Below are 23485 nucleotides of genomic sequence, written 5' to 3'. Positions count from 1 at the left end.
ACTTTGTTTTATCATTCAGAGTGTGTAGCGTGCCGTAAATGGACAGATTAGAAGGGAGGGGGATGAATCCTCTTTGAAGATTTTATATAACACGCTGCTTTCGCTTTAGTTTAGATTATGAACTGAATCCACGCGTCCTCCAGCCTTTTCATTTAGATTCATGAGCACACCAACATTTTCATCTCCTGGCTTTGACAGACTGTAAAGCTTGAATGAAGGCTTGTGTGTGATACCACACACACACACACACACACACACACATGCGGTCATTGTTATGTAAATGTTAATAGACCAGGTGCGGTGAGGCAAAGACAGGAGTACAGTGACTGGGAAGGAGGGGTGGTGGTGTGGGTGAGGGGTTCAGACCGTTACACCTCCTTCCTGAGCTCTGGACCGAGTGCTTCACAGTCAACGATTAACAGCGGTGTTAGTCACACCCTGCTGCACTCTCACATGTGTGTTGATGTGCACGTGTGTAGAGTTACTCTGTAGTCAGAGATGTTTACCTTGTGCTTGCGTATTACTTTATTCATGTGGGAAAAATAAAGGAAAACTTGTTTTTTTTAAGGCTGTTTGGATACAGCACAGATGAAAATGTGGGTTCAATCAGTTACCATTTCTAAAGCTTTTTATTCCATCTGTATTTTGAGAAAAAAATAAGAAAGGAACCTTGGGGAAGATGATGGTGTAACAGAAAAAACAAAAGTTTTTCTGTTGCATTTTGTGGGGAAACTTACATTTTTTTTAGTTTCAAGTGAAAATGAACACAACTTATTGTTTTCTCAAACAGTATTTCAACTGTACTCTCAATTTATCAACTTAACGCTACTTTTGTTGCTTTTTACTGTCAATTATCCAAATTTAATCTTAAATTTAGACATCATTCTTAACATTTTTGAGCATTTATCATCATGTCCAAGTTTAAAAAATAAACCACAGTGAGGCATTTTATGGTTGATCACATTGTGAGAATGATATGAAAGACAAATAAATCAAATTAAGCAGAAATAAATCGCTCATTTGTGGCATGAGGATGTCGACCAGAAGGTCTTAATTATTGAGGCAAGGATGACTTCAGTGTCTCAAATCTCATTTGTTTCGATTTTTCTTCGCTTTCGCCATCATCGTTTTCTGTCGTGTTTTTCCTTTAAATGTGTGTGTTTGGGTGATTGTGTGTGTGTGTGCGCCTCATCAGAAAGTGTGCTCCGACACTTGTCTTGCGCGTGATGCTATCGACCCTAATGGAAGTCTAGCCGCTGGGAGATAGCGCCTTCTTTCTCTCATCTTTCTCTGTTTTACTTCAACGACTTTTCCCAAAGGACGGCGCGATCGCGCCGACTGATAGGGTTAGGAAAGAGGCGAGATGGATGGGGAGGTTAATGGTTTCTCCTTCCCCCCGCCTCGTCCCCTCTCTTCTCAATCACTATCAATCGGCCGTACGGTCGGTCCTCGTGTTGCTCGGCGGCGATCCGGGCAGGAGGATGTGGAACGGGGCCAATGGGAGGCTTGCGTGGCGCTCCCCGCCGCCCCGGCGCGCTCCGTCTCGTGCCTTAACCAGAAGTCACACTGAGTAGAACAATGAAGCGCCGCTCATGCATGACAGCGCAGGGAAATTGTTTTGAATTCAAGTCAAACTTCTTTTCAGATTCTGGCGCAGCAGGCCTCATCAGACCCAGTTATGAAGCATCAAATGGGGAAAAAAAACCGAACGGGGAAAGTGGAAGGGGCACATTTTCATTCAGTGTTTGCTGTCAGAAATGACAAAAAGGAAGAACCTGACACTGATGAATGTAACTGTAAACGCAGTTGTGCATAATAACTAGAGCTGCCAGCAAGAATGGGTTTATTTTTTTAATGCATACTTTATTCAGTCATGTCAAACAATCCTAAAAATAAAAAAACCCATGAAGATCAGTTCTTGGTCTTTCGGCTCGGCTGTGAACTCTTTGTCTTTTAATAACTAAATGTGTTTTTCATGCACAAATCATATCCTCATCTAGAGTAGCCATAACTTTAAAACAATCAATAATTATAGTCAAAAAAGCTGTTTACTATTGGCAGTGAAGATTTACGAGCGTTTTTTATTTCTTGGGTTCAACCCACATATACATCTGTGCTCCTCATCCTACAAATGCATGTTCCCCAGCGCTACTTTAAAGGTTAGTAAAAAGGCTTTCCAACAGTATAAGATTTATTGCATCTCTACAGTGAGGAAATGCTCATACCTTGTTTGCTTTTATATGTTTTCTGTTGAGAACATGCAGAATTGTGGCCGCATAAGCTAACGTATCAATAAAAATAAGGCTCGCATCGGTGTAACTGTGTTTGAATTGCTTTGAAATTGCTGTCAACAAACATGAGCATTGTAAAAAAAAAAAAAAAGCAAAACTCGTGCCCCAGTTGGTGGAGTTGGATGACTGCATGTATACGCAGGTGAAGTCAGTCATGCAGATTCAGTTTATTCTCCTCAGTTTGGTGCCCGCTCTGCACAAACACTATCCATCCACACACCTACCAGGCACGACTTCTGCACAGCAACTCCTGCGAGAGCAAATAAAGAAAAGCAGCATTTGTCCTGCTCTTTTTTTTTTCCCCCCCTCTCCTCCGGTTCTCTCGGTCTGTGTATGTGGTGGTGGGTCGCCTGGCAGTGCTAATGGAAATGCCAGCTGTGTGGCTCCTCACTCCTCACCAAGTCCATTTACTAAAGTGACAGAGTCATTTACCAGGCGGACGGCCTCTCCCATCCTCACTTAATTAGAAGACCCCTAGGCCTGTCTACCTTAGCCGGCTACATTTACCTCTTTCTCTTTCTTTTTCTCGCTCTTCGCTCTCTTTGTTCCGATTCTTTGTTTTCTGCAGTTTTTCAATCTCTGTCTCATCCTTCGTCTCTGTCTCACTTTTTCTGGTCGCTCTGGGTCCTTCTGTGTCCCCTCTCTCTATCTGTCAGGTCCTTTCTCACATGAGGGATAGAGCAGAAAGAACAAATGGCTGCACTCGGACTGAGAGTGTATTGACCTATTGTTTGAGATCAGCTCCTCTTTGAAGGAGGTAATGGGAATGTCGCTGGGATGAAGATGACGACGGAGAGGGATGCAATTCCACGTCTTCATTTTCTGAAGTTTAGTTTGTCTCACTCTTTCATTGTGTTTGGGCTGCCACTTCCCCCTGTTGGTTTCTTTTTCGGCGATCAAAATGCCTGAAATTGCCTGTTTTGGTGAGAACATTTAAGATCACCAAATGCATTTATTTGTTTTGGGTTTTTTTTTAGTTTTTTTTAACAGAATATAGAGTATAACTGTACAAGATTCGCCAGCGTGCTGCACATTTGTAATGTGACCAGTCAAACATTGAAACTTGGAAACTTAAGCCACTTTAGACAGTTTGGCAGAAACTCTCACTTAATGCACATTTCCACAATTCTTAATCCATGAAATCCAAATAATTCCAGGCAGTTTTGGCATCCGATTACATGCAGATGAAATCATCTACCACTTGCAGTCCTGATGATTGTATACAGAAATAAAAATAATTGATCAAAATCTCATCATGAGTAAAGCAGATCAAGTTCTATGAACAAATTTGCAACAGGTTCTAGTGAGAAACTGAAGAACTAATGAGCAAACAGTATGTCAAGTGTCAACATGAAATGGACACATGAAAACATAAAAAAAAAGACTATTTCTGATCAGCTGGGCGATTATTTTTACATTACAGCATCCTTTTCTGCTCTATCACTGCATGATGCTTGGGATTTGTTGCTTCAGTGAAAAGGTTTCCATCACTTTCCCGCTAATCGACAGCAAGATTCTCAGTATCTTCAGTAGATTGAGACTTTGTGTTGCCCTTCAACCATTTCCCAGCTGATGCTTTAAAATATAATTACCTCAAATGACTCATTTCAAAAAATAATCTCACAAATTTAAGCTAAAGTCTCTGGATATTTTATCTTTCATTAATATCGATAATATGTCATGTAGTGGATCTGTTTTTTAATATAACTGAGTTCTCAAAACTAGAATTTCCTTCTGCACACATTTTCAGAAATCATCTCTTTTTTGAAAAGAATTGTCGACTTCTTGTTTTTCTGCTAAATTTTAATGACCTTACTTCTTATGTGACTTTGCTTTGTCGAAGGTGCTTCAGTAAATAAACCAAGGCGGTTGCGCAGCGACGGGGAGAAAGAGAGCTCCGCTGCATAATCTTATCATGGACGCCTTTCGTGTTTATGTACCCGATATATATATGTTGTCTCGCAGCGGTTTCCCGGGAGAGCGGGAATTTGAGTTGTCATCTTTATTGGCCTTGAACTCGCAATATGCGAGCGCACAAATGACAAATAAATAAGTTGTTTGATCTGCCTCTTGTTCTTCACCGGGATGGAGTATTGAAGAAGAGATCAAAACAGTATTTCAGAGGAGCGAAAACAATGGAGCAGATGAAAAATTGAGCCCGGCGAAGGAGAAAGAGGATAAAAAGATAAATTAAAGGGACGGAAGGGAAGAGGAGCTGATCAGGAAAGAGAATTGGGCAAGCAGGGAGAGATAAAGCTACTGAGGAAGGCAGGAAGGGCAGCGGGTGCAAAAAAAAAATAGTCATAAATGCTGTAGGGGAGGGAGAAAACAAAGGAATACAACTGTCACAGTGGAAACTACTTTCCTCCACTGTGACACATGAAGGCCTAATTTACTACAGCAGGTCTGCAGCAGACAGTTTCCACCTCGGTCATATCTGTCAGAAACATCTCTGGATTGTATCTGGACATCACTCAGGAAACGAAAACGCTGCAGTACAGGATTGTTGTTTTTTTTTTTTTTTCCTGAATTTTTATTTTTCGCCCATCCTCCATTTCTTCAGCCGTCCGTCGGCATCCCTCCTTCCCCGCTAGTATCGGACTCAGTCCGCCTTGTTTGCCGTTCTGCTTATCTCCAGTCAGTCAACACATCAGGCGCGGCCCCCGTCTTCCATTGATCTGGTAAGCTCCTTACCATCCAGTCAATGCACACATGCTAACCCAGCCTTTGATACGACCGGCTCGCACGCCGTCCCTCCTGCGCGCAGGTTATCGTCGGAGGTCGTCATTCCCACCGCTAATGAGTCACTGTCAGAGCGGTTCATTATAATAACGGCAAAAGTCGAGAATAACCGGTCTACTTGTGGTAAAATTAAATCATTCCTTATGCAAATTAAAGCCAGTAAGCTGCACATCCCAGCCTATAGAAAACAAACTTAAATGATGCTCGTCTTTAAATAACCTCCGCAGCAGCCCCAGTCATGAACAAGTTGGCAATTTTCTCAAATGACATCTACTGAACGGTGAGTCGAATTTGCCCGTCGGTGAGAATACAGATGTGTGCGTGGTTGTGTTTGAATTGTTATGGACTGTGATCTGTCCGTTATCGGGTCCGGCCGTCCCGTCGACCATAAGCCGTTTAAAGGCCTGTAGAAGATGAACAAATGGGTGTTGAATTGCCCAAAAAATGTGAAACGAGTGAGGATTTCCAGCCCGTTTAGCAGGATGTGGTCGTATTTTGAGATGTTACTTTTCAAAATTTCAGTGTGCTTTTTGACTGTGCGAAAGATGGTTTAAATCAGGGAAAGTTGTGAGGTGATTGATTGGTATTAAAATAACACTTATGCTTTTGGAAACTTGTTTTTACAGGGAATATGTTTTATCATCATCTTCCTCCTCTCTGCATCCATAAGTTTGTTGTCTAATTGCTAAAGGAAAATGTTATGTATGTGTGTATCTGTTAGTTTAGATTGGACTCCGTCTCCAGATTTCTTTTTACAGAGCAGGTTTGGATTAAAGCAGAGGAGCAGTAAAAGAGCCTCACATTTCTGAGAACATTTCTCTGCCAGATTAACATGATTGTCCAATTCTCCGATTTGATCGTTTGTTGTTTCCCAATAAACCCAGATCTCCCCCTGGACTGCAGGACTGCAGCGGCTGGAGGTTAAGTGTTAAGCAGAAGGCGTTCAGCGGTTGTTGTTTAAGAAGGCGGGGGCGTTACTAATTTATGATACCGAGTCTGAGGCAGAGTTCTAAAAATAACTGAAAATAAACAGCATTTTCTTCCCCAGACGGTCTAACCCAGAGAAGAGGCTTGCTTCTGGTAGACATCCCTCCTCTCTTCCACTATAGACTCTCCTCTCCCTGTGTTTGAATGTTTAAAAAAAAAAAAAAAAAGGAGGAGAAGCCGCAACAAGGCAGATCCTTTTATGTGTTTTGGATTTTACAACCAATGAAAAGCTGCGCTGAAAGCTTTACAGTTCCTCCGGGTTTTGGGAGGGGGGGGTGACCGTCACAAAGCCTGTTAGCGGGACGTTTAAAGGCAGGTGATGGCGCTCTGTAAAAACAGATTGGAGAGGAGAGGTGGAAAGTTTACAGCAGAAAGGAGATGTCACGGCGTTACGATACGGTGGAGGTGGAGGGTCGGCCGCCCAGGAAGAGGCGGCGAGAGGGGGAGAATTGAGTTACAGCGGCGGATGCTATTGTAAATAAGGAGATGGCAAGAGAGAGGAGATGGTGGGCTTGGTTTATAAGGTCATTTAAAGGAGTAATGTGGCGCGCTGTCTGGAATTGGCTTTCATTAAAAGAGCCATCGAGAGAGACAGGAAGAGGCAGACAGCAAGGAAATGTATGTGTGTATATGAGTGGGCTGTATTCCCAACACACATTCACACGTTTTCTGAATCTACATCCAGTCGCGCAAGTACATAGCCGGCTCCTGTAAAGGGATTTTATAGCCCTATTGGGAAAAACAGCCATGATGGGTCTTCGCCACACCGAGAGCGGCGCCGCTGAGCCCAGCCAGTCGTGTTGTCACCATTACCGATACAGAGACAATTGTGAACAATAGTCTATATCCATCACTGCATAGGGCCATGATAAGGTTATGCTAGCTCACCAAGGGGCCATAATGTTAGAAGGATTTATGTGGACCGTTGTCTTTAATCAAAGTCGTAATGATTTATGGCGAGCGGAGGGGGGGAGTGGTTAGCGTCAGTGATGATATGAGGAGCCCACCAGTCTCCCCCCCACCCGCCCCGTCTCTTCATTTAAGTCATAAAGTATATGAAAGACATTATGTATGGTGTCCGATCGCATATTCTCAACTCCGGCTACTTTCCTGTCATCGGTCCATTCATCATCTGCCCACTCGTCGACGCTCCCTTCCCCCCACCCTGTCACGCCTTCATTGTGGAAGACACCCCGATCCCTCGCTCCATCCTTCTTTCAGCTCTCCTTTCAGACGAGAGCGAGACTCGCACCCGCTCCGACAGTGATGCATCACATGCGTCTGCCGCCATACCCCCTCTCCGCTCAGCGCAGTGTCTTCCCCAATTCGCCCCATGTGTTTTTATTTTTTTTTTGCCGTCATCTTTTTGTCCATCTATCCGTTCATCCATTCATCCAGCAAGTGCTTTTAAAAGATGACCACTCTCCCTTTTTACCCCCCCTTCAGCTCTTCAGCCACTTGTTTCCATCATTTCATCCATCTCTCCTACTGGACGGAAAGCTACTGTACTGTATTGAGTTCAGACTGGAGGAGTGACCGTTCCTTTTTGTGTCTGTGGTAATAAATGAGTTGCTGATGGAAGGATGGTAGCTGTGGTAAGAGGGGAACCGATGGTGTACAGAAAATTAGTAAATACGCGCACAAGAGTGGAAATGATCTTCCCTCTGTTTGAATTTTCAAAATTCATTGTCATTTAAATCATATTATGAACTGTATATTAATTTCAAGACACTTTTAAAGAGAGAAAACAACTCTTCCACTTGAGCAGGCATGTAGAGGCTTCCAGTCCCGCTGTTGGGCGGCCCAGTGGGAAGGTACAGAGAGAGCACAGAGCACGGTCTACTGCAAGGCATTTATGAGACGTTTGAGTTTTAATATGTGCTATCTATGTCAAATCTGTGTTTCATTTGAGGCTCAGACAGGAATCCTAAACTCCGTTTAAATTTTTCTTCTTCATCCGGTTTCCATCTTGCAGCTTGAACTTCAAACCTCCTCATCTTTTTTTTCTCCAGATGTTTTTCTTTTCTCTTATCCATAGATCACTCCTCCCTACAGGCCTCCACGCCACTCAGACCAGATTCTTATGGTTAAGTGTGTGTGTGTGTGTGTGTGTGGTGTGGTGTGTGTGTGTGTGTGTGTGTGTGTGTGTGTGTGTGTGTGTGTGTGTGTGTGTGTGTGTGTGTGTGTGTGTGTGTGTGTGTGTGTGTGTGTGTGTGTGTGTGTGTGTGTGTGTGTGTGTGCGCACTGTAACTGTGTGACCCAGGCGTAAGACTGTTAAATGGTGTTACTCACTGATCATCTGGCTCGCTCTCTGCACTACAGTTTACAACTCGCCTGTAGTTGCAGTCCGATACGTCCCCTCCCTGTCTCGCTCTCTGTCGCACACATTGTGAAATGGGAATCAAACTACTCATCAACTCGTCGCCCTTTTGGTGAAGAAAAGTTAAATGCGGCGTTGACACTTGCAACACGTGTGCGCACACACACACACACACACACGCACGCGGCTACTTTGTTGCACGCCGCCACTCTTCGCATATGCCGGCAATCTGTCTGTCACACGTTGAGACACACTCAATCTCTCGTGAATTGCTCAAAATACACACGCGCGCGCGCACACACACACACCTTCAGACCCAGTGAGGCTGTGTTGTGAGCCATCTGTCATCACCTTTAACTGGAGTGGGGAGCTAAACTCGCACACTTGATCTTGTTTCGTGGGCAACATCTGTAGCCTATCATCAAGCTCGTACCACCAGTCTGTCTGTGGAACACACACACACACACACACACACACACACACACACACACACACACACACACACACTGCTATGTGTCCGTCATACATGTGCACGCCCGCAGACACACACTGAGAGACTGCCTTCCTGCCCCTTTGCTTTCCGAGGTCACCTGTCAATCTCGGCTCTGTTGCCAGGGCCACCTGTCAGGTGTCCCAGCATGCAGTGCGGGGCCCCTTCTGTCCATGCTTGACTGCAGGCTGTCACACACCGCTGGACTGGAATCATTCACCAGAACACACACACGCACAAAGATACAAACACACACACACACCGTTCCTCTCATCCCACCTCATCTTTTCGCTCAGCGTGTTTTTGAAATCCTTCACAATAAAAGCTGTAAGTTTTTACGCAGACGCTGATCGTTTATCCATTTCCTAACGCTGCTCTCTGTCTGTCTTTTCTGTCTCTTTAGGTGGTTCGAGTTCCAGTGGAGAGCTGTGAGCAGTACACCACTTGCGGGGAGTGTTTGGGCTCCAGAGACCCTCACTGCGGATGGTGTGTTCTTCATAATGTGTAAGTGCTGAACACACTCGTGCTCACATTAGCACACTCCACCGTTGCACCCTTTCATACGTAGCGGCGTGTAGCAGATAACCGTGAAAGGAATGTTGACGTGTCTGAGATCAGCAGATCATGTTGGAGTGAGAGCTCCCGCCTGAAGAGCTGCACAATAAGCTCTGGTGGCTTTTCACATAGTCTGCAATTCGCAGCTTGTATTTGTTGAAAAACGTGTTGAACTGTACCAAATGTATTTTTAACACCGTGTTCCAACTTTGGCAAAATGCACCTGAAACCTGCGAGGTAGAGAATGCAGTTCACAAAGAATTGTAGTGCGTATTCTGCCTTCTCTAGTCGCTGTCTTGAATATCTGTGTTCCAGATCGCAGGTCTTTACACAGCACAGCGATTCAGTGTGTAATCGTCTCGTGTGTGGCGTCATCAAGTCACGTGTTATTTTTTAAAATGAAAAAAAAAAAAAAAAACATCAGCTTAAAATCTTGTTATCATGAGCATTTAAGGATGTTATTGTCTCATTTTTGTTTTTTTCCATTGCTGATAATGTTCTCACAGGGACAAATTGAAGTGTAATTTCAACTCTTCCCTGATATATCTGGTAGATAGGTTGCATTTGCAGTAGTCCTGTGATTCTGAAACGCACAGCAAAACAATTGAACGTCCTGCTCATGCATAAAACCTTTGAAAGTACCAAAATGGAAAACCCCAATGCTGAATTGCAAGGTTTTATCTGCAAAAAAAAAAAAAAAAAAAAAAATTAAAAAATGGCATCAGCATCTCCCACATACAATAATGATTGTAATTGGAACGAACTCTTTTTTAGAGTCCAGAATATATGACCTCAATTTGGTCAAGTTAAGCATGATTACAATGACTCTTTCACAGTTAAACTTTGCACAAAAAGTCAGAATGTTATTGTTTTTTACAATCTTGTGTTTAGTTGTACCAAAGCTCCTTAGCAACAACTCTGTCAAAATTAGAAAACTTGTGCATTTACCTTTTTTAATTAGTTTGGTAAACTCAGCTCTGCTGCTCATCCCACAAATGTAAATTCTTCGTGAATGTGGCATCATTAAAATGCTCCATGAAAAGACTTTCCAGCAGAATAGGAGTCGTTGCCAAGAATCTGTGAGACAACAGAGAAATATTCTACCAAACACAAATTACCTTACTATGAGTGCTTAGCTGCAAGAATTGTGCACAAATTGTGAGATTGCGTTTGTTCCTCTCGGCTCTCAGAAGCTTTCAGCTCTCCTCCTGGCCACTTCTCAGTTTGACAGCAGTGGATTTTCTCCATTTGGAATTGATAACGTTCTCAATTCCAAATTAGTCACGAGTGCACCAATATATTGTGGGGGAAAAAAAATGAATCTTTTTTGCCTTGTTTTTCCACATTGTGTCGAAGTAAAACATTCTGACTGTAGGAAGATGGATCATACCAGGAGCCTGTCAAGGTCCGTTTGAGGACACAGTTTTGCATTAGCAGCATTGTGCAGAACTTTTACCTTTAACTGTTAAGTGCGAGTCAGTCGGTTACAGAACAGAAATGACAGCAGAGGTTGTTAAACTACGTCAGCTTCTGCTGGGTTCTTTTTTGGTAGTTTTCAGCCTGCCGGTGGAGTCAGTACACCTGTGGAGTGGGTTCCTTCCATTTTGGCTGCTCGTTGCAGCGTGAGTCATTCCCAGTGTCGGTATTTGCTCTCTGGATTAGGCCTTGTTTGCTTCAAGATTACAGTTTAATGTTAGAATGAATGTTTAGAATATAAAGCCTATCATCTCCGGCGTAGGGATACTGTATTACTGTATATCAATAATCTCTCCATTCATCCTCTGTGGCTGGAGGGTTTTTTTGTGCACACACGGGAGGCTGCTGGAGCGGTTGCATGTTATTGAAAAGGTGACGGGATGTTAAACCACATTTGGAGCGCCTCGAGCCTTTGGCTTAACGCCATCTCTCAGTTCATTAATTAAACCTACAATACATTTCACAGACTTGTCTCTCCTCGAGGCACGCACACACACGTTCAACCTGGGTTTCTCCATTTCTGCAGATACCCCGCGAATCTAAGTAAAATGACACACACACACACACACGTGTGAGCGATCGTGACCTTGTGTTTTGAGCGCATCTTGCTTATATCCTACCTGATGGGGCCAAATCCGGCTGAAGCCCTCCACCGACGTAATCGGCCTGCATTAATAGGCAAATTATTTATAAGCTTCATCTCGGCCCTCCGGTACTTTTAACCACATCCCATTAAGTAGTTTCAATCAGCAGTGGAATTGGACGAGGAATACACACACACACACACACACACACAGACACACACAGACACACAGAGGCACGTATTTCCAGACAAGTGAGTACACCTCATTCACAAGAGAACACGGTCACACGCCAGAGGAGCAGAGGAAGGAAAGGAGGCTCGTAATGAGAAAACGTGTACATACCTTTGTACGTTCCTCCTAATGCTTTACTGTGTGTGTGTGTATGTGTGTGTGTGCGTGTGTGCGCACATGTCAGTGACTCCCAGGGGAGTGGTTGGCGACCGTTTTTCCTTTCCCGGGTGTGAGTGAAGGCTAACTAAATGAGGTAATGGGGGAGCCGCTGTACGAAAAAGGCAGTTAGCAATTTTTCCTGCCTCCCTCTTATTGTTAAGGCCGCGCGTCGCGCCGCGTCAGCACTTTCCTCCCCTCACCGCCGGGACCAGTTGTTGTTAGCGCGGAGGTGAAGTGATAGCTAATGCATTATGAATAGCTAATAGTAAAACTGCTACCACACAGGGCTGGATGTGCTGAATTTTCAGCGCGATCAGTTGGCCTGTAATAAGCGCGGGGGTGAAATTTGCTGACCCTGTTGATATACAGCTGGTAGGAATTGCATCATTTTAACGGTTCAGGGGAACTTTAACGATTGCCTGTATATCTTCCGAGAACTTTGGATTGGGTGGGCCTGTAAACTGAAAAGATCGGGGTGGGGGGTGGGGTGGGTGTTCATGTAGCCTAGCAGCTCTTGCACAAATGTCAGGACCAATAAGGTAATGATGTAAAGGCCCTCAGTAATGGCTGGGAGAGGCTATTAGCCTATTTGTCTTTTATTATTGCTCCCATTTCTGTGACGGTGATGGCTCTGCATGTTTATCATCTTAATATGATTGTCATATTAGCCTAACAGTTGCTGATATCCTTTCTTCCTCTCTCCTCTCACTTCTTGTCTCACTCATCTGCTGTTCCCTCTCCTCTCCTCTTCTCATTCCCATCATCTTCCCGCGCTTCTTCGCTCTCTCTCTCTCTCATTCCTTAGATGCTCTCGTAAGGACCGTTGTGAGCGAGCGGGGGAGCCTCAGAGGTTTGCCTCGGACCAGAGGCAGTGTGTGGAGCTGACGGTTCAGCCCAGGAACATCTCCGTCACCATGTCTGAAGTGCAGGTATGCTGTCCAGTGTGGAAGTGAAATCAGATTCAAGACAAAAGAACAGCACAAATAACACTAATAGTTTTAAATCTTGTGGAGAAACTGTGCCTGCTTGCCATTCGGCCACATCTTTACCCTGCAACTGTGTTTCTGCTGTATATATATATGTAAAGAATTCTCATTTCATTTAAATGCCAGAGAATATATTCTTGGCAACTTCATTTTAAGTGTAAACAATGTCAGATGTCTTGCCGCTTTACACCTAAAATCCAGTTTGTTTATGTCAGGTTTCATGTTTTTACATTATAATTATGTCGTACATGGCCACAGTATCATCATTACATGTTAAATATATCTAAGTTCAGTGGAAGAGTGCGATTTGAACCAACCTGCATGCTGAAGTCAGCTCATCGTATGGGGCCATCTGCTTCAGCCAAAGACGGTGATGCTGGTGATCAATTACAAGCATTTAATGCTCATAAGATCTGTGATGTTGTGACAAATTGATTCATGGAAACTCTCCAAAAAAATTGTGGTGTTCAAGGCAAGTGCAGGATTAATGAGAAGAACAGTAATGAAAAACATTTAAAAACAAAAACAAACTGCTCTTCGGAGTTCCACTTTGAAATGTTATCATTATATCTTCCTCAATGTTTGATTTAGCCTTCAGAACAAACTTATTGAACATAGTAAATAAAGAGTGGCATCCATCTCACATACAGTAATTACCCTCTTCCCTTCAGGCCGAAGGTTTAGGAGCAGCATGAGCAGATACAGCCTCTGTGGATGGGTGGTCCTCTTTAGACCCCCCAGACCCCTGACCCCCGACCCCACCCCCCACATAGACAGGCTAACTGCACAAATAAACATGGTTCAGATCTCTGTACTTTACCTTTAAGACTCTGTTTTCATCCTTTTTGTCTATCATGCATTTTTTTTTATATTCAATATTCTTGTATTGCATTGCTTTCTGGCTTAAGCTGAACACCATTTCCTAAATGCGAACAGACCGTGCCCCTCATACCTTCAGAGCCTGTTCCGGTTCTTCTCCGGGAGTCTTCTCAGTCTGTGGCGATCACTGATCATAATTTGTGTAATAAAATTATAACACTGACAGGGTATTTTACACCAAGAGTGCTATTTTTGAGCGTGCACATGTACTTTTAATTAAGAATTAGCATTTCCCGGTCACACCATCAGTATGATGAAAAAGCGTGCACGTGTGTGTGTGTGTGTGTGTGTGTGTGTGTGTGTGTGTGTGTGTGTGTGTGTGTGTGTGTGTGCAGGCAAGCTCTCATTCTGTCACCGACTGCTCAGTGTAACCACAACCGTTTGACTGATTACAGCTTGCCTCAGTTCCTTTATGCACATTAACACGTACACATTAACCTTGCTGTAATAGCTGTTACAGTGACTGATACACACACACACCACACACACACCACACACACCACACACACACACACACACACACACACACACACACACACTTGCTCTTTTATTCCCGCCACTGTCCCACATGCTTACATTCACACTCGGCTCCCCCTCCCCTCCCACTCCCCATTAACCCTCATGTCATATCTTATAACAATCCATGTTCACCGTGTCCTTCCATTGATCTTGCACTGATCGTCTCCCCCCCTCCCTCCTCACCGTAGCTGGTCCTCCAGGCCCGTAATGTGCCCGATCTGTCGGCGGGGGTCAACTGCTCCTTCGAGGACTACGTGGAGACAGAGGGACGGATCCAGGGTGGACACATTTTCTGCCTGTCTCCGTCGGTGCGAGACATCGCCCCGATCACCAGGAACAAAGGTGAGGAGCGATATTTGAGGACATTGAGCTGCATCTCGGAGACACGGAGAGCTTCTGGCGTCATATGTGTGGAATGTGATCGTGAGCTTTGTTTGGATATCGCTTCTGATGCGTCTTTTCCTAAAGGTTCTTATTGTGCGCCTGTGGCATTTTAATGTTTCCTCTCGATTTGCTTCTTTTCAGAATTCCTTGTCGCCGCCAATAATGGCTGCTCAATCCATTTCAGAGACGCAAACACGAGGCGAGCGTTATCTGCTGAAAATAGCTGTTTTTGAATTCCCGTTATTGCGGATTATGTCAGTTTAATTTATTTATATCCCACCTAAACGACTGGTTTCCGCTCTTAACTCCTTTTCAAAGCCACAGTTTCAGCACTGTTTACATCTAAAAATATCTGCGGAGATTATACACCCGTTTCATGTTCGCTTCTGTCACCAGGAGTTTAGAAACCTGTTTGGTTCCCACATCCAAAGCTCTGAAAACATGTCAGGTAGCGCTCAAAGTTTCGTCAAAGCCTCGTCTCGGCGGTTCTTCAGCCGGGCCCATTATGCCCCATTACGAGTTCTCATCAGCCCCGGCATCCGAACGCTGATTGGTGCTGCTATTTTTAATGCCACCCCACTGCGGGTGTGACATGAGGAGTGTGTTGCTAAGCTACAGTGTGTCTTGTGAGTGTTTTTGTGCAAGATATCTGGCGAGGTCACACAAGTGGAATTCAAAAGTGTCACACTGCATCGCTGAATAAATTGTTTTTTTAATTTATTCCCTGTTATTATTTAGCTTGGAGATAGGAATTAGAGAGCTGGCAGCTGCTCGCCTTCACTTAGTCCCTTCAGAAACTTTAAACTTATGCAGAAACACTCTTGTCATTTTTATTTGTGTGTGTGTGTCTCATGCAGGTGATAGCGGGTGGTGAAGCTCTACCTCAAGTCCAAGGAGACGGGGAAGAAGTTCGCAAGCGTCGACTTTGTCTTTTACAACTGCAGTGTCCATCAGTCGTAAGTCACAATTATTCATGTTTTGGACGTTAGTGGTTCTTGTTTTCCTGGTGTCAAAACAGCACGTCACACATGAGTGTTTGATTTGACCCAAGTTTTTAAAGAATACTTTAAAATTGTTTTCTTTTCATTTTGGAAGTTCATAAATATTACTGTTCTGAAGGTATTCATTACCTCCGTACCTTTCTGGACAGCGTCTGTCAAAGCTGCGTCGTGAACTCCTGTTTGAACTCGGTTTTATCTTGTTGAGTCTTTCCCGTCATGTTCTTAAAGAGACGGACGGCCTTTTTGTCCGGCCTCCCCCTGGGCAGTGTCGCGTTTCTGTCCACGAGCGATACAGTTACGCTCCCTCACACATCCATTCCCCCCCCCCCCCCCCACCCACCCCCCCCCCCCCCCCCCCCCCCCCCCCCCACCCCCCCCCCCCCCCCCCCCACCCCCCCCCCCCCCCCCCCCCCCCCCCCCCCCCCCCCCCCCCCCCCCGCTGACCTCCACAGGAGGCTTGTGTTTCAGCTGAAGTGAAAAATCAAATGTGCCGTGTATGAAAAACGATCGGTATATGAGATGGTAATCCAACTCTTTTTATCATAAGCCACAACACACTCTAATGATACTTTAATGATTAATTCATTACACAGCGGTCTGCTGTAATGCCTTCCAATCACAGACTCTAACCTCGTTTAAGCCTTTTTCCCCCACTTGATAAAACAATCACTCTCTGAGTTTTGGACTCTCGGATTGTCAGTCTGGCTCCTATTTACACAACAAACATCAGACACTGTCAGATTGTGAGTGAATCCGTGGGCCTTTTCTGATCTGTGAGCCTCCTTCGCACTCCAGACGCCCTCAGCTCTCTGCCCAGTTCGCTGCCTCCTCTAATCCACCTTCTGCCGAAAATCTTGGCCGCCCATAGAGCCCCACCCCGGGTCAGTCTCACCGCCGGTCTGAAGCACCCTGCCGGGGTAAAAGAATCCTCCGACTCCTTCACCCCGCCCCCCACGCGCCCCCCTCCCTCCCGTCCGCTCGCGGCTGATCCAGGGGAGGCTGAAACGTCTGCCGGGGTATTAGCCCTCGGGGCAGCAGATGGCTGGGACGGCCCCCGGGGGTACCGCGGGGCTCCGTCCCGGCTTCCCTCTGGATGTCGGATGAGCCTCCTTCGAGGATTTCCACAAACACTCGCAGCCGCACCTCGCCCCGCTCTGTGGCTTACGGCCCGTGAAGCCCCGAACGTCTCGGACACCTAATCTGTTACCGCGACCTTTAACCCAGCACCCCTACACACACACACACACACACACACACACACGCACACGTTTTCCTGCTCATGTACACAAATCCTCCCTGCCGCAACAACCGTGATTAGCTCAGCTGGTTAAGGGTGTGGTGGTTTTACAATGTCAAATCACAGTTAATTCATCTCCCACAAGGACTCACTAGTGTTTGCTCTGCGTTGTCAGTGCCTGTGACCATGCAGAGTTCATCTCGTGTCACATGTAAATTGTGCACATTGGTCTGTTTGAGTACACAGTGTCGTAAAGCTCCTTTGAATCTAACTGATTTGAGACGGGCACATGTGTGGGACAGGCCTTTAATTGTCCTTTGTATGAGATTCTAGATCAGAATTCATCATTTTTAAAATGACAGTGAGCAAAAAACATTACATTTGAGAATAAATAATAATTAAGAGAAACAATTACTCCTTTTATTTGCTGAGTTTTACTGTTTCTTGCTGTTGTGTTTGAATGTGAGCATCAAAGATTCTGTAATATTTTGCAAAAAAAAATTAATGCAAACAGAAACCGACATGTGTTGAGATGGAGAAAACATTTTGTTAAAACGTGTTGCTTCACAAATTAGTTCTTGAGTTATCTTTGATCTGGATTTTTTAAGATATTTCAACGAAGGATGACCTCAAAAAAAAAAAAAAAAAAAATCGTTCAAAACATGATCTCACAAATCGAGTGGAAGAAATGTATGAGATGTGACGCAGACGCGACATATTGCCCCAATGAGCGGGATTCAATCCGCTGCCCGTGCTGATCTAATACAGCCCCTGAGTGATGTAATGGACATGTTTAATGAAGTTAGAGATCGGGACACGTTGCATCTTCTGCAGCGTCTCTGACGGTGAGGAGAGATGCTGAGATAAGGATCCCATTTGGAGCTGGCACTCCGTCCCGCGTACCCGCCGTGCCCCCCAGGCGTCAGTGTGCGCCGTCTGATGAGATCAGACTGGTAATGTTGTTGGCGTAATGACTTCAGGCCCGCACGGCCACATGCAACGCCCTGTTCGCTGAATGCTTGGTCATTCTTTACTGAGCTTAGATTTCCTCTAATGGGTTTAGACACAAAATCTGCAGGCTCTGACTCTGTGGAGGAAGCAGGCATTCTGCCAAACATCTATAAACACATTTCCTAAAAATAGGGTTTTGTAGAACGAGCTCCCGCGTCTCTAGGCGGCCTAATGCACACCTTTGCACCTGCTGGTTGAAAGGAGTACTGAATGTGTTTACCCGAATGCAACTACTGCTCCGATGCTTGAATCTGATCAAGCACAACCTGCTTTTCTCTCAATAACAGGCCCCAAATAGAGTCTCAGCTCATTTTATTGTCAATAGCAGGCGTTCAATTTAATCTGCTTGCATAAAATATCTTCATTACTCAATAAAATACATAGAAATCACACAATAACAGTTGACTTTGTAAATAAAAGTAGATATAATGCAAAAAAAATCTTCTCTGTTTCAGGAGTTTGCCCACACAAGCAGATCAAAAGGAATCAAATATAAAAGAGTGAATATATGAATTGTGAGCACCCTCTTTAGGAAATGATTTTAAAAGTAGCCCAGTTCTGCCTTCAAACAACAGAGATGGGAGAAACATGCTGGATTTGATGTGGAGACAATTCACTGAGCCAGTCAAACGTCATGTGTTGCTCGTTGAAGCCGGCCAGTCGCTCTGGACGCTGTTAACAAGCTGCTGAAAGGCTTTCAGACGCTTCAGATGACATGATGTCTGAAGTGAGGAAGATCTGTGTGAGGAACAAGCTGAGGATGCTGGATCCAGACTGAACCTGTACCTCAGGAAGAAGTCTGAGGAGTTTGTAGTGTGAAGCTTGTGTGCACATGCCCATTCGTCCACATGTTTTTTAGGCAGTTTAGACAATCCTGGTGCATACTGGAAAAAATAAATAAAAAATACAAGTAAACCCTTCAAAATGCTTAATTACTGTAATTTATTTACTTTTTTATATTATTACCACTATCAACAGTCTTTTTGGAAGTTTATCATTTAGACCCTGAATTGATACCATGGGAAATGTTCAGGTGATTTTGACTTTAAGACTTTTAACTACTTCAAGTCTGATGAACATTTTCAGTAGCAATGCATGCTTCACCTAAAGTCCCTGTTTGAGCTGATATCAGTATCACCTTGAAATGTTTAACGTTGTTTCACAGGATGGATGTAGAAGGAAATCTGGTGAAATAAATATCCTTTATTTACAGATATAGACATATTACATATGAAAACTGAAGGATTCTATCTTTCCTCTCTGGATATCTTTAAATAGTTTACGCTCACATACAGACACCCTGCCCCCAATTCTCAAAAACACATGCCCCTCCCGCTTATTTACTCAACTGATTGCGTCGTGGCCCTCGCCTTTTCAAAAATGCCATAAATTTGCATAGTAGTATTAATCTAATTAGAATTCCCACTGTTTCAGTTTAAGGGTTGCTCAGATTGAAATAGAAAATCACCCACGGCCATGATTGCTCCTTAATTAAATATTTCTATACGCTCACACCGTCCCACCCCCCCCAACACACACACCCCACACACGCAGAAACCCCGTGTTAATAAGATAGAATTGGGGTTTAACTGTCTGTGTAGAGCCGTGTGGAAGCACCTTTGCTCGTCATGATTAATTGGTTTGGACGGTGAGTGGTGTCATTTGTTTTGTGGTGGAGGACGCTCTTAGAATAAATATTTTGGAGACAAAAGAAGAAATATATACGAAGGATGAAGAGTGCAGCTTTGTGGCAGAGAAAAATATCAAAAAGCTGTAAGTGAAGGGAAAAAACGGGATTAAGAGTACCATTCAAACATTGGAAGAATTACGTAGTGAATAGTGGATTAAGATTGCTCTATTTTTTCTGTAACTAAGCGCTCAGTCTTGTATGAAAGAATTATTTTGCATGGATTTTAGTCCCGAGGTGTTTTATCAACGCCTCTCCGGTAATGATAGGATAGACTATTCTAGAGGACTGTTAAATTATTCACCTCGACTCCTTTGAAATGAATAGTAGCCAATAAATAACTCATTTTGCCAAGTGCAGGAGTGTCAAACACGTCTCACCAGGAGAGTGGATTGTATTTAGCACTCCAAACTGACCAAGAGAGGAGAGAGGAGGAAATCACACTCTATTGTGTTTGCCCTTAAAAAAAAAACACACAGAAAAAAAAAAAAAGCCCACCGCTCTCCAAAGCTGCCGCGTCTCGATTAGCATCTGAATATGAGCAGATTAAATTAGCATCATGAGCGTGCCATACGGGGAGCGTGCTCCAGCCGTGGCTACAGGAGCGATGAGGAGATGCTGGGGGGTCCTGAGGGAAGGAGCCCACCCCCGGACACGGGAATCGAACGTCCTCAAACGGCCCTGGGTTGGGCCGCGTCTTTCTAAAGGGTGCGCCCGGCCTGAAACGCACACTCCGAGATCCCGAGGTGGCTCGTGACGGGGGTCCTGGTTACTCCGAAGAACCAAAGAGCGAGCGGCCGGGAGGCTGTCAGGCGGAGCCTGCCGCTGGCGCTGGTGGCACCGACCTACTGTGCCATCTTTCATTTCAAAGGGCGTAAACATGAAAGTCGCAGAAATTTGTCAGCGGTTACCTGCTGATATTTTGCTCATTATTTCAAAGTCACCAGTACTAACAAGGCTGATTTGACATGAATTAAAGATAAAGTCAAATAGGAATGGTAGTTATGGGACTCGGCGGCAGACGTATTGACATGTGTGAGCTACTCACGGTACGTTGTACTGTTGGCTGCTTTCTTGCGGTCGCCTGCTGAGTTAAGTTGGTGTTTGTACTGTATTTTGATGAACGCCGGGCCCCAACATGATAAAGACTCTTTGACAATCAGAAGAGTGATTGTTACAAAGCCCAGAAAGATTAATGAGCCCGGCTAACTTACCTTGTGTGCATTTGTCTTGCATCGGTTGTGCATCTGCTCTCCTTCTTTTTTTTTTTTTTTTTTTTAGCTCAGTATTGATGTCCATTCTTTTGTTTGAGCAAAACCACTGAGCTGAAATCCCCCTTTTCTCCTCTGTGGAGTTGAGCACTGTATGCTAACCCAGCGTAGCCTAATCACTTGCTTCCATTTGTTGGCAACACTGACAAATCTCCTATTTGCTCTCGCGTGGTATTAAGAGGCCTGTTATTTCCTTAGCTGCACATCTCTCATTCCAAATGGACAGCTTCTGTCAGCACAATGCTAAATTGGTCAATTAAAGCGGTAGTGGGATTGAATTAAGCTCCAGCCTCTGATCTCGCTCAAAAGGAGGGGTCTGGGTTGGAAACGATCGCTTAAAGTGTGCACCTAACAAACGAGCGGGCCTAATTGATCCAAATGAATCCACGTCAGGGTTTGATGGATTCATATGTGGGCTCCATCTCAGAGCTTAAGAGTTAAGGCCTCATTTTTTCATGCGGATGAGGGGAAGGCAGAGCCCAGCGTTTTACACAGGGTTAAAACACACTCGAGAGCTTGTCAGAAGTGTGCCTCACTTCAGTTCAGACAGATGCACGAATTTACAGCGGGCAGATGTGCGGGAATACAAATCAGCACTCCTGACTTGCTTCCCTTGACTCCATTAAATGTAGTGTTTTATTGTGATTCCATTAAGCTGCATGTTCGAACCACTGAAAGAGTCGCAGGAAAGAAATCCTGCAGCTGAACTGCATGTTGAAAATAATAAAAAAAAAAAGAAATAGCTGTAGTGAGCTCTGTAATAAAGTGAAACTATTTTATTTGTTCACGTGTAATGGCAACATTAGATAATGCAGTGCACATAAATGAGATACCAAGCGGCTCGGCGTCTCTCGAGGGCTGAGAGCACGCCAATAACGTAAAGCCGCCTTGATAAACGGCGCAAGTAAACCTGCCCGACTCTCCTCCGCGGGTCCCTTCATATGAAAATGCACACAAATACAGCAATATTCACATCCCCTCCCCTCCCTGGAGGACCCCCACATCCCAGCCTGCCTCCCCCCTCCCCGTTCTCTCACGATTCCCGGCGTCTACACCTCTGTCAGTGAAATCCACCTGCTTTTGATCTCCCCCTCTTTTTCTACCTCCCTCCCCCCCCCCCCCCTTTCCCCCCCTCTCAGCCCGTCTATCTGCACCTCGGCTCGGCTAAAGCAGGTGAATTTAAAATGGTGGAGCGCTCTTAGCCCCGTGGATGAAAGAGAGCCTTAGACAAAGAACAGGGAGGGAGCAAATGAAAGGGATGGAGGGAGTGAAAGAGACAGAGATGGAGGGGACAGAAAGAAAGGCTTACAGCTTGAATGGATAGACAGAATGAAACAACAGAGGTATAGTAGGACAGGAAATATATTCAGAGGGGAGGCCAGTTCGGAGGGAGATCACTGAACATATAGAAAGCGGCGAGCAATTGATAGTCACACACAGTTGGGGATGATGAACAAGAGACGTAAGGGCGGAGAAAGAGGTTAAAACAGCTGAGAGACAGGTGGGATGAAAGGTGAGAGCAAGACGAGGAGAAGATTACTGACAGGGTGGGAAAAATCCCAGTTTTGACAATCAGGAGCTGTTAAATAGCTGAAGAGAAGAATTCTGCCAAAATTTGGGGTTAAAATGTAATAAAATAGTTTGGGATTCATAAACCCTCATAGATTTGTTTTGACACCTTTTTCTAATGCTTCACATTCATAAATCATCTTTTATTGTGATCCTGCTGCTTTCTCTCACCTGCTAGATTAGTACATGTGAGTATGCAGTCTTGGAAATAGTCCAACAGAATACCTTAATGAAATTAGGTTTAAAAGTTAGAGAATTGGTCTGATGTGTTGAGATGTTTCATTTGAAAAGTCATTCACACCCAGGGAGCACATGCAAACTCCACACAGAGAGGCCCCCAAATCCAGAATGGATCTCATGACTTGTGATTCAAGAGTATTAACCTCGACACAGTGAAGAATCCAACTGGTGTATCCTCTGAAGTTTATCCTCAGATGTATTGTGCAATGTTCCTGCAAGACAAGGCAATGCAAGTGTATTTGTATCGCACCATTCATACACAAGGCATTTCAAAGTGCTTCACAGAGTCAAAGAAATACTCAAAATTGCATTGAAATCCTTGAAATAAAACAAGAGTTTAAGAAATTAAAGCACATTTAATAAAATGGTGATTTAAAAATGCATTTAAAATAGTGAAAAAAACTCACTCATACATAACATCCATAGTCACCGGCAGCAAGTTAGGCAGCAAGTACTAGCTAATAATGTCTTTCTATGCTGGAGTTGCTTGATCCTGGAGCTGTTCTGGTTAGCTGCATCCCGGGAACGCCATAAGTCCGTCACAGGACAAACACAGAAGCATTTTCTCATAGAAAATCTTTAATTTGTAGGCTAACAAAGGATCTAATGATAGTTCCTTTGATATCTATTTAAAGATGTTAACTTTTCCAAAACAAAAAAGAAAAAGCTGTAGTCATCAGCTGCAAGGCTACTTCTTAAGTAGCGTATAGATAACAACTATCTAATGAAGTTAATTTTCTCTAAAGGTTGGAGCTCAGGCCCAGACAGAGCAGAACAGTGTGGCTCCTATAAATGAGAACCTCCCAAACACAACCTAGACAATAATCACCTATAATGTCTTACTTTCTGAGTATAATTCATGCTAA

At 44.3% G+C, this 23485-nt stretch overlaps 1 protein-coding gene across 1 annotated transcript in view; it reads left to right on the top strand.

The window, feature by feature from the left end:
- plxna1b (plexin A1b) overlaps positions 1-23485 on the top strand; it is a 190172-nt gene that overhangs the window by 91921 nt on the left and 74766 nt on the right. The window contains 4 exon segments of the mRNA XM_030091523.1: positions 9234-9334; positions 12641-12764; positions 14408-14568; positions 15461-15559. Coding sequence (XP_029947383.1) covers positions 9234-9334; positions 12641-12764; positions 14408-14568; positions 15461-15559 — 485 coding nt within the window.

Source organism: Salarias fasciatus, chromosome 5, assembly GCF_902148845.1.
Source record: "Salarias fasciatus chromosome 5, fSalaFa1.1, whole genome shotgun sequence".
Lineage (NCBI taxonomy): Eukaryota > Metazoa > Chordata > Actinopteri > Blenniiformes > Blenniidae > Salarias > Salarias fasciatus.
This window is presented reverse-complemented; position numbering and strand designations above follow the sequence as displayed.